We start from the raw sequence: 11,262 nt of genomic DNA, 5'->3' as shown, positions 1-11,262 counted from the left end.
AGGGAAATCCCTTGACCTTTTGTCCCTGCTGGGAGGTGCAGAGCAGCTGGACACCATCATGGCCCCTTGGAGTAAGTCCATGGAGTGACTCCATGGGGACAATGTGGCCACTCAAAAAGGGACATGTCCTCCTGTCAGCACTGGGCACCCTATGGGGTGTGCACAGCCATTAAAAAATAAAAAGAAATTAAAAAAAAACCCCAAACAATAAAAAAACCAACTTAGAAGACTGCAAGCCTCCAACGTTTATTAGTCTCACTCCAAAAATCACAACTTCACACCCTGTTCTAGCACCCTCCACCTGCACAGGCTCATGTGAGCACATGAAAACCCTTCATCCCTCTGACACGAGGCCCATGGGACAATCCCCCATGCACCATCATCACCTGTGAGCCTGGACATTGTAGAGCTGGAGGCTCCAGCCCCCTTGCTGACCCCTTTCCCCACCAGCCACAGCTCTCTGGAAAGTCCAGTTTACTGGGAAGTTGGAAAAAAAAGGTTGGTTTGGGTCCAATTTGGCTGGAGACCAAGCGCCAGTGAATGGAGATTTCCTGCCCCCCTCCAGTCTCTGTTCCCAGCTGCGCCAGGGAGGGGTTTTCCCAGCTCTGGGTCGTGGTGCAGCCTCTGGCACCAGTGGGGGTTTCAGGAGATCAGTGAGGCCCAAACAGTCTGTGCAATGCCACTGGTGTCCAGAAATCCTAGTGTTTGAGGCCTTTTCCAAGTTGATGTGTCCAATGGATGCTCCTTCAGGAGAAGGGTAGTGCTCCATCCTTTTACACAAGAGTGTCTTCCAAGGCTGGTGCAAGATGGGCTGCTGCTGCTGCTGCTGCTGCTGGGCTTGGTGCAGGAGAAAAAGTTCCTCTTGAAGGCTGCATCTCCAAGGATGGCCACGGCTCTGTGTCACCCTATCTTATACAATTCCAGCTGCATTAGGCAGAAAAATATCCCACATGTAGGAGAGCACTGGCAGGTTATGTGGCTGTTGGTCCAGGAAGGCAGGTGAGATGCCTGCAAGCTGTCAGGTGCTCATTGCTACCTCCGTGCTTCCCCAAATCCACTCTGTGCTCCAGCACTCACCAAGGATGGGTTCTGAGTCACCTGTGGGCATCCTGTGTGGCAGTGGGACCAGTCCCTGCTCTCCCCATGCTCTCAGGGTGCTGGGGTGGGTGATGGACATCCTTCTGCTCCCAGCCTGCAGGGTACCCGGCGCTGCCTGCACCACAGACCAGAGGGGCAGGAGATGCTGAAGAATGTGAAAAATGCGTTGCCACGGAGACGGATGCAGAACTGCTCGCGGGGACGTGGGCTGGGGGACGCCGGGCGAGACGCGATGTCCCCGGCAGCTGCCCTGGCCCAGAGGATGCTTCCCATCGGTTTGCATCGCCATCATCACTCTGTGGGGACTTTGTCCTCCCCCTCCCGGGGACGTGTGCGCGGACACGTGTGTGATGGCTGGGCTGTCGCCGCAGAGCATCGGCGGTGACACCGTGCGGTGCCTCACACACGAAGGAGCATGACTCGCTCTCAGCATTTTGGGTCAGTTCCTTGGCTTGCCAGACCTGCAAAATCTCCCTTCCCGCAGTCAGCAGTGCTGAAAGGGCCACTCACCGGTGCAGTCCAGAATTCCCAGAAGAGTAAAGAGGTTACAAGGTGTCCATCACGGTGGTGTGATGGGAAAAGGTAAGCAGGTGTGGTGGAGCAAAGGAGCAGGAATCTGGGGATGGCCCTGGTGGTGTCTGGAAAGATTTGGTGATTTATGTGGGTATATCCCAGCCCTAAGGCCTCTGGCTGGGGATTTCTATTATAAACCACATTTTTGGCTTCTCCATCCCACCATTTCTTAGAGGGTTCAAGGTTGCTTCATAACTTCTGTCTGATCCATCTCTCTAAAGAACCAAGGAGTTTCTGGAGGTGAGAGAAAGGATTCCCCTTTGCAGAGAAATCCTTCCTTCCTTATTTAGAGCCAAAAGGAGCTTTTATTTAGTCCAGAGTGCAGTGCTGTGTGTCACTTTTCCTGGTGGCTGTGGTTTCATGGGCATGACGACTCCTGCACCTGTTGGTACAAACCAACACATTGAGAATTTTTCCTCCCTCTCCAGACCCTGAGTTTAAAGGCGGCTGCTTTATTTACTGATTAATTCAATCTATTATCATAGTGTATCGTTCGCTAAGCTGCTTTCCCAGCTGTGGTGATGCTGTCATGAGGGAGAAGGGAAAAAAACACCCCTCCAGTCCAAATTTTTCATCTAAACAAATGGCTTTTTTTTTTTTCTCAGCCTTCCAAAAAATAAAAGAAATGCCCAAAGCAATCAGGCTTTTTACCATTTATTTCAGACCTCTGATTGCTAAGATAATTTTCAGCTATTCCAGTGAATGTTGAGGCTGGTGGAGCCCCTCGATGTCACCTGGATTTGAGGACTGTAATGGCAAGAGGGCTCCTGCTGTCTGATTACAAAAAGTCTCTGCTGAGCAGTTGTGGCATCAGTGTGAGGCTGTTCCAGCTTTTCCCTGGATTTAAGGTGTGTTGAAAGCCTGGTGTGTCCCCTCTGAGTGGGGATGGGGAGCAATGAGCTGTGGGGGAGCTCACCCTGGCCCCACGACAGCAAGTGTTGCTTATCACTCAACGTGTACACTCTGGGAAATGCAGCAGAAAGCTCCTTATCATCACAATTTCCACCCCACGCCATAAAAACTCCTTCTAGCACATACCTGCCCTAGGACAAGGGTTTATTGTCCTGCCAAGACCGGACCTGGCGCAGGTGTGGGGCCGCATGTGGCCCAGGCTGGTGGCTGCACGGGGCAGCCTGAGAGGGACCATGTGTTCTCCCCAGCTGGGCGGCTCGGTGGGGCTGCAGGTGAGTGGGAAGGGGACAGACAAGTGGTTTTCACAATCCCATCTCCTCAGCTTCACTCCCAGACTGGCAGTGGTGCCAGCAGCCCAGGGATCTGTCCACTGCAAAGACAGCCCTGAGGATGTGCTGTGACACTGCAAGACCCTGGATATGCAGCATGCTGAAGGCACTGGTGGTCTCAGGGCTCCTAAATGATTCCCATGTTTTGGAAGGGTCCTAAATAAATGTAGACACCCCAGTAGTCCAGCCCTGGGAAGATCCCAGCCACATGTGCACAGTGGCAGGTACACTCAGGAACATCACAAAGCAAGAAGTAAAAACCTGGTGAGAGATCATTGCTAGTTCTTTATCCTTCATCTGTCCTCCTTCATCCCTCCTTCCTCCACCTTAATTTCTCATCTTTCATCTCATCCTTCATTCTTTGTCCTTCATCATTAATCCCTCATCCTTCATCACTCCATCCCCTACCTTTACCACTCAGCCAGAGCTGGGCACGATACAGGGAGGGTGAGCAAAGAGGCCAACATGTTCCCCTCTGCACCTATCAACCCAATAAAACATGGCAAAGTCCATTATTCCCTCCCCACCTTTAATAAAGGAAAACAATCCAGCCTTGAGGCGAGCAAGCGTGACTGTTCCAGGAGCATTAATCATCCTCTGGGAGCCCAGTACGGGTTATCGACACTGTTTATCCAAGCTGCTATTAAAGAATGGCCATAAACTCGCCTTCAGCCTCTCCTGAAGGAGATGAAGTGTCTGCAAGGGCTGCGCTGGGCTGATTGTATCACCCACCCCACGCAGCAAAGTTGTGTTCCTGGCGAGGAGGAGGACAGGATGGCTTAATTGCTGCCAGGAGGAGAACCAGAGTCTTTTCCAGCTGATTTGCAGCCTGGGAAGGATCCAGGTTCTTGAGGAAGCTTTGTCCCAGCTGGGAATTACCTGTTTTTCAGACCTCACAGCACCCCAGAGAACTGGAGATCAACCCCTTTGATGTTACCTAGTGCTCAATCTCGATCCACTCCTCAGCCACCCTCTTGACAGCCACTGAACCTTCCAACATAACTGTTATTTTTTCTCTTATATTTAGTGAAAAATGGTTAATTTAGCCCCAGGTTTGGGGTTTCACATGGAACAGCAGCAGCTGAGGTTGTTTCAGGCTGCACCTCGGCTCCTCCAAGGCAGCTGGGCTTTTGAATCGCAATCCTCAGGGGAGGCATCTTGCAAATTATAATTTCTTAGCAATAAGAATTTGATTTAGTAAGGAGAATAAATAAACAAACAAACAAAAAAAAGAAGTTAGATCAGATCAGCAAAATGGTAATTTAATAATCTGTAGCAGAGAGGGGGAAGATGCCCATGCTGAGGTGGGAGGCACAGTTGGGCAAGGACAAGAACTGCTGGTTTTTCCTTCAATTATCAGTTGATGATGCTCTTATTGATCCCTGGATCCTTGACAGCCCAGGACAAACTTGGAACGGGTTCCAGGCTCAGCCAATAGCTGGGGAGCTGGAGCAGCATCTCCAGAGCTACTTCACCTTACTGATCTCAAGGAAGCTGTGGCGGTCCCAAGCACACTTGAGCACCTCTAAGCATCCCTGAACATCCCCCAAGCATCCCTGAGCAGCCTTGAACATCCCTGAACATTTCTCAGCATCCCTGAGAGGCCTTGAGCATTCCTGAGAGGCCTTGAGCATCCCTGAGAGGCCCAGGAGGTCTCAAGCATCCCCTCAACCGGCAGGTCCATGCCAGGACAGCCAGCACAGGTTCTGGTCCCTAACTGACACATGCCCATGCCAGCAGTACCGCAAGGATTTCATTACCTCCAGCCTGGGGAAAGCTAAAGCAGATTTAATAAAGCCATTATGCCCCTGGCAATGCCTTTAATTAAAGAGCTCATTATAAATGGCCACTGCTCCCTGGTAAGAGGAACTCAGCAGGGAAGCGGCTCATTTGTCCCTGGATTGGCTGCCACCATGGCCCCTCAGCAAACACTGACATTTTTCCTGTTGCAAGGATGGGATAAGATCCACCTCCATTTAATCCTGAAGGCTTAAGGGCCGTTGTCTTTCCTTGTCTGCTGGAAGTTGAGATAGTTCAGCTGAACATATGTTTATAAACATTTCTAAACCTATTTGGTATTGGGTTACACAGTGCTGTTCTCATCAGAGCGAAGCTTTATGTCTTGCCAAGTATCCTAAAGGATGAATCCCCAAATCTCATCCCCTTTGTGGATTTTCCAAGGGTCTCAGCTGGGCTGTTGTGGGGGGAGTCCTCCCTCTGCTCTGCCAAGCCCCCTGGCCAGCCCATCTCAGCCACGGCAGATCCCAATGGCTGAAGGTTTTCAGTTTATGGTGGCTTTTATGGCTTTAGCAGAGGACTCTGATAAATCATTTTCCAACCAGTGATAAAGCCCCAGTGCAGGCTGGGTGGTGCCAGTGACTCCTTTGGCAGTGCCATACCCCATATCTCGAACCTCCCTCCCTCTGCTCGGGTGGTGGCCCTGGGACTCTGCCCCGGACTTTGCTGCTGCTGTGTCAGGTCTCCACAGGCTCTGGGGCTGCAGCGGGGTTTCGGTTCTCCTGAATCGTGTCGTGGCGGCGGTGCTCGCTCCCACCTTCGGGGCTTCGCAGCACAAAAGGAACGGGGATGTTGGTGGGGGTCTCAGCTGGGACATCAGGTGCCTTTACCCAGGGTTTCTGTGTGGGTGACAGCAGACTCGAGCGCCCAAGAGAAGGCACCTCAATAGAGGCTGTTACTCCTGATCTTCTGCGCCACGGGAGCCCCAGATCCCACCAGGAACTCCGAGTCCCAGGATGCTCCAAGCTCCCATGGGTGGTTGAGGGCACAGGGTGCTGTGAACCCCATCACGACTAAGGGCGCGCCGATTCCCCAGGGTGCTCCGGCTCTCGGGGTGCCCCGGGTCCTTCTGGGGGTCCAGCTTTAAGGCTGCTGCCGTTCCTACCCGGTCCGTGCCTGGTGTCTGTCTCCTAGGGGTGATCCAGGGCCGAGGATGCTCCGGATCCTCGGGGCGCTCCCTCCCTCCCCAGGGCGCTGCGCGCCGCGGGCTCCTGGTGACATCTAGTGGTGTCACAGAGGGGGACAGACACAGGGACAGACACAGGGACACAGGGACAGACACAGGGACACAGGGGAGGGGGTGCTCCGGGGGTGCTGCTCGCCCCCGTGCGCAGCGCTGCCCGCCCGGGGGCCCTGCCCGCACTCGGCCAGGAAAAGCTGAGATGGGGACCCCCTCCTCTTCCCCCAGTTCACCTTATTTCCCCTCCTCTTCTGTCTCCAGGCTTTTTCTCCCTCAGGGGTTTCTCTTGGGGGTGCAGGACGTGCCCGGTGGTGCTCGAAGGGCGCGGCGGGGCGGATGGAGGTCGGGGCCTGATGTCCCCCTCTGCCATTGCCCGACCCACCGGCCCAGCCAAGGGGTTCTGCTTCCCAGGACGTCACTCCAGGGCTGCCGGTGGGTGCAGGGATGAGCCAGACCCATGCAAAGCCCAAACACAAATTAAATTGTGACCAGGCCCCTGCGCAGGGGACAGTCCTTGGTGTTGTGCAGGGAAGGGTCCCCGGGCTGACCTGGTAGGGCTTGGTGCATCCTGGCCTGTTCAGGGCTCAGGTGTCTCCGGGTGCAGGGCTTCAGGTGGGTGCCTGGAACAGGGGGTGTGGAGTGTCACAGACACTGTTGGTGACTTACCTCCTTGGGGACTGTCCCCAGAATACACAGACCCTGCTTGTGGTGATCCCCTACTGTAAATGCAGGTGAACCCAGTGGGAAGAAATGGTGATGTCTGACTCCAGTTCCAAAGGCTGAATGATTTCTGTATTAAAACTATACTATTTAAAGGAGATACTAAAACTACAAACCTACTTTTTCTAATTACCACATCTTACTCGGCACAACTCGTGATCCTTGGCAGAGCCCAGCCCCAGGTGGGTTGGATTGGCCATCAGGCTCAAACAATCCTCACCAGAATCCAATCAAGCCATCACCCCAGGTAAACAATTCTCCAAACACATTCCACATGGGAAAAACAAGGAGCAGAAATAGAAATTGTTTTCTCTTTCTTCTCTCTGTGCTCCTCTATGAAAAAATCCTGAGAGAGAGAAGAATGTGTCTGCCACAATCCCCCTCTCACTTTTGCAGCCCCCCTGCCTCGGCTCCTGACACGCTCCCTCTCAGCTGTGCTGGGGTGCAGCTCCCTCTCGCTTTGTCATCGCTTCGTTGCCGTGCCAACGCGGTGGCCCTGTCCCTGTCCCTGCTCAGGCACTGTCACCGCTGGGCCCGGCACAGGCAGCGCTACCCGGCACCCACAGGTAGGGCTGGGGGACACAGGGGAGCTGTGTGGGTATCTGCCAGTCTGTCACTCAGATCTGTCTCAGCTATGAACTGGAGAGAATCCCCTCCCTGCATGAGCATATACCCCCACCGAGAGCAGACACGGTCCCTGAGACCCCCCTGGCATTTTGGAGAGTCCCAGCCAGAGGCCACAGTGAGGGGCTGCCGGGCTGTGGAATGTGCATCCTCCCCACCCAGGGCATGGGATTCACCGGAGAAAACACCCCACCGCAAGTCAGGAGCAATGGATTTGCCCTGTAAAGGGGGAACTGTGGATGTGCTTGGAACTGCAGGGGAGACAGTGGTTGGGAGGGGAACAGGCAGGTCCTGGAAGGGGTCCAGTCACCTCCAGTTTTCCTGGCACTCAGTGGTGGCTAATGGGCAACTCAGAATATCCCACTCCCACAGGCATGCCCTGTGTCCTGCTGTCAGGCCCTGTGGTTGGGAGGGTTCATTGCCTGTCCCTCCATTCTCAGTGCTGCTGGGGGCTGTGTTTGCCTTGTGGGACTGCCAGCAGGGCCAGATGTTTGCATCTGGTGGGAGGGCAGGATAGGGATACATGGGTCCCCCATCTGCAGCCCTCAGATGTGCCAGCAGCCCCTCGGTGTGAGGAGAGTTTGGGGAAGGCTCCTGTGATATGGGGGTAGCTGGTGCCTCTCACTGTCCCCCCCAGCCTGGTCTCCCTGCCCATCCCACAGAGCACCCCATGGCCGCAGGCAGTGAGGCTGGACACAGGCGGCCTTTGCAGTGCAACTTAATGGGATAAACCAATTCGCTTAACCCACTTATCTGGCTGATCCAATAAAGGTGGCTGGGAATAAAGTGTGTGCATGGCCTTAATGCATTTCCCCTCTCCATGCTCCCCCAGTCCTGGCAGCATCGTGGGTCCGTCTGCCACAGCTGGTGGGGGGCTCCTCCCCAGAGGCAGCGCAGAGCGGGGACATTGGCCCTGGGGACTGGGACCTGCTGGCTCCAGGTGCCAGGGAAGAGGAGAAGCGGCTGTGACAGTGGTGGAGGTGGCTCTGGTCCATTGACGGATAACTCAGCACAAAGCATAGTGCAGGTGAGTTGTGGGGGCCATGGGAAGGGTCTGGTGTAGTTGTGGTTGGGTGACATCATGTGTTTGTCCCCCCGCCAGCACAGATGGTCACTCAGCCCCATGTCCCCGAGGGCCATTGTTTTTATCAGGGAGGAGTCCCTTGCTTACCCTTGTACTTCCTTCCTCTCAGGATTTGAGGGTTGTTGTGGGGGTCTGGGAGTGGGGGGCCTGGGGAGGGGGTGAATGTGGGACATGGGATGGGCATGGAGTGGGAGGGATGGGGATTGAGGGATGGGGATGGAGGGACAATGTTGGAGGGATGGGGATGAAAAGGACGGAGGCAGGGACAGAAGGACAAGGATGGAGGGGGGTGGATGGAGGGACGGTTGCTGCAGGAGGGCTGGGGCAGCAGGAATGGGGCAGGCAGGGCATAGGCAGGGGCGGGAGGGTTGGGAAGAAGGACAGGAGCAGGCAGGCAGGACGGGAGGATTGGACAGGAGTCCAGGAGCAGGCAGGAGGTGCAGAAGCACGGGGATGGGTGTGCCACGGAGGCTGGGAGCCACCTCCAGGTGTGGGTGACGCAGCAAGACCAGGAAGTGTCCGGCTCCGGCAGGTGAGGGTGGAGCAGAGGTGACGAACGCTGCTCGGAGCAGGACCTCACCCCAGGTTCGGCCAGCAGGGACCTGCTGTCCCTCGGGGCCACTGTGGCTTCGCTGCCCCTCCTCTCTGTCCCTGCAGGCTGCCATGGACGGGGCCCCGCCGCCCACCAGCCCCACCGGGCTCTCGGCCTACGTGGCCGTGTCGCAGCTGCTGGGCCTGATGCTCCTGGCCACCACAGGTGCCTGGCTGGGCCGCTACCGGGGCGGCGTGGCCTGGCACAGCCCCCTCCAGTTCAACGCCCACCCCCTCTGCATGGTGCTGGGTATGGTGTTCCTCCAAGGTGACGGTGAGCAGAACGGTGGGACGTGCCCTGTCCCAGCCGCAGCCTCCAAAGCTGTGGTCAGGCAGGGAACGAAGGGGACAAAGTGGTGACAAAAGACACAGGGAAGGAGCACCAGCATCCCTGGGCAATGCTGGGTGATGCCTGTGGATGCTCAGGTACCCTCTCTGTGCAGCTCTCCTGGTGTACCGGGTGTTCAGGCACGAGGCCAAGCGCTCCACCAAGATGCTGCACGCGTTGCTCCATGGCCTGGCCCTGGTCATCGCCCTCGTGGGTGAGTGCTGGGCTGCCACAGAGGGGTGGACGGGGCAGGATGCAGGCCTGGTGGTGACAGGTTCCTCTCCGCAGGCATCATCGCTGTGTTCGAGTCACACCGGGCTAAGGGCATCTCTGACATGTACAGTCTGCACTCCTGGTGTGGGATGGCCACCTTTGTGCTCTACCTCCTGCAGGTAAGGGGTGGGAAGCCCCTGGCCCCCCTGCAAGGATGGGTCTCTGCAGTGCCTATGACATCCCCGTGTCCCCACAGTGGCTCCTGGGCTGTGGTTTCTTTCTGTTCCCTGGTGCTTCCTTCTCGCTGAGAGGGTGGTACAAGCCCCAGCACATCTTCTTTGGCATCACCCTTTTCATCCTCTCCATCACTTCCTGCTTGCTGGGAATTACTGAGATGCTCCTCTTCAAAATCAGGTGAGTGACTGAACTGGGGAGAGGGGTGGCCCCCCAGACCTCCAACAGAGGGATGTCCTTGTCCCTGCTCAGTCTGTGGCTCTTAAATCTCCCCTCGAGGTCTTTATTTCTGCTGCTGCTGAGTCACTTACCAGATGAAGTCTAAGAAGGGGCTATATCCTACAACAGCTTTCTTTGGGAATGTGGATAAAATGCCCAGTGCCACTTCCCCGCACCCAGGTGTTTGCAGAACCACTCAGGAACTTGCGTCCCTGAGACCTCTGCTCCTGCAGCTGCACACTGGGTTCACCCCCAGACCCAGCACTGCAGAGACCCCAGGAGCCACTTCCCTCCAGCAGGGAGGGTACTGGGCTGCTATAGCCCTAGTACAGGACTGTGCCACCAGTTTAATCTGCTGTCACCGAGCGTCTCTCCCAAAAGTGAGCAAAACACAAACGCTCCTCTCTTGCTCTGATGTGGGGAAGGAACCTTCCCCATGGTGTGTGCCTGAAGGATGGGGATGGGGATGAGGACGGGGTCCCAGCCAGGATAGGGATAGGTCACCCATCCCTCAAGGCTTGAGCATCGCTCTCTATCCCTGCAGTGATTCCTACAGCCACTTTGTGCCTGAGGGCATCCTGGCCAACACCCTGGGGGTGCTGCTGGTGGCCTTTGGGCTGGTGGTGGGCTATGTGCTGACACGGGAGGAGTGGAAGCGCCCACCACTGGCAGAGGAGCTGGCCCTGTCCATGGACTTCAAGACTCTGACCGAGGGAGAGAGCCCTGGTGGTGGCAGCCAGTGACATCCACAGCTCCTGGTCTCCAGCATGGGCTCCCTGTCTGAAATGCTCCTGTGCACCCTGTCCCTGGTGTTTGCATCTCTGCCTAGCCCCGGGTGACAAGGACAGCTGGAGAAAGACATGCTTGGTGCAATGCTGCCCACTGGACTCAGCTTGGTCCTGATCATCCTAAGCTCTGCCCAGACCAGGCCCTGGTGACTCCCAAACCCACCCCAGCCCTGTGGGAAGGGCAGTGCTGTGGGCAGGGCAGGGGCTGGCAGGGGCACGAAGGAGAGGGGTCTCCAAGCTCTTCCTCCTCCCTGCTCTGGGGACGGAGTGGGAGTAGAGATTCTGCACTGTGGGCGGCCAAAGCCTACAGGCTGCTCTCGGTGCTGACGGACAGAGGGGATGTTTGCCACCACCAGGATGTCCCACTCACTGGCAGCCCCTCACCCTCCAGCACGGCCACACTGAGAGGATGCTCCCCTAAAGGGCTCCCTGGGGGTCTGGAGTGACCCTGTGCCTGTGCAGGTTCAGCAGCTTTGTGTCTGAAGTGTTTTCTCCCCACGCATGATGTGTTTGCTCAGTGGATGCTCCTGACCTAATAAATGTTTGCAACTAACCCTGTCCTCCTCCTGATT

General features: G+C 56.1%; 1 protein-coding gene across 2 annotated transcripts; it reads left to right on the top strand.

The window, feature by feature from the left end:
• Window positions 1–6,968: 6,968 nt before the first annotated feature.
• Window positions 6,969–11,243, top strand: CYB561 (cytochrome b561). 2 transcript variants are annotated; one of them, XM_085561625.1, is made up of 7 exons: window positions 6,969–7,175; window positions 8,066–8,260; window positions 8,975–9,182; window positions 9,352–9,450; window positions 9,525–9,628; window positions 9,706–9,863; window positions 10,447–11,243. In XM_085561625.1, exons 3-7 carry the CDS (start codon window positions 8,981–8,983, stop codon window positions 10,643–10,645), a joined length of 762 nt encoding a protein of 253 aa, XP_085417751.1. In that variant the 5' UTR covers window positions 6,969–7,175; window positions 8,066–8,260; window positions 8,975–8,980; the 3' UTR covers window positions 10,646–11,243. The 2 variants fall into 2 exon arrangements, with proteins under 2 accessions (XP_085417751.1, XP_021394157.4); XM_021538482.4 differs by lacking the exons at window positions 6,969–7,175; window positions 8,066–8,260 and adding an exon at window positions 8,696–8,849.
• The last annotated feature ends 19 nt before the right edge of the window (window positions 11,244–11,262 follow it).

Source organism: Lonchura striata, chromosome 27 (assembly GCF_050655825.1).
Source record: "Lonchura striata isolate lonStrDom1 chromosome 27, ASM5065582v1, whole genome shotgun sequence".
Lineage (NCBI taxonomy): Eukaryota > Metazoa > Chordata > Aves > Passeriformes > Estrildidae > Lonchura > Lonchura striata.
Note: the sequence above shows the minus strand (reverse complement) of the source record. Positions and strands in the feature narration are given on the sequence as shown.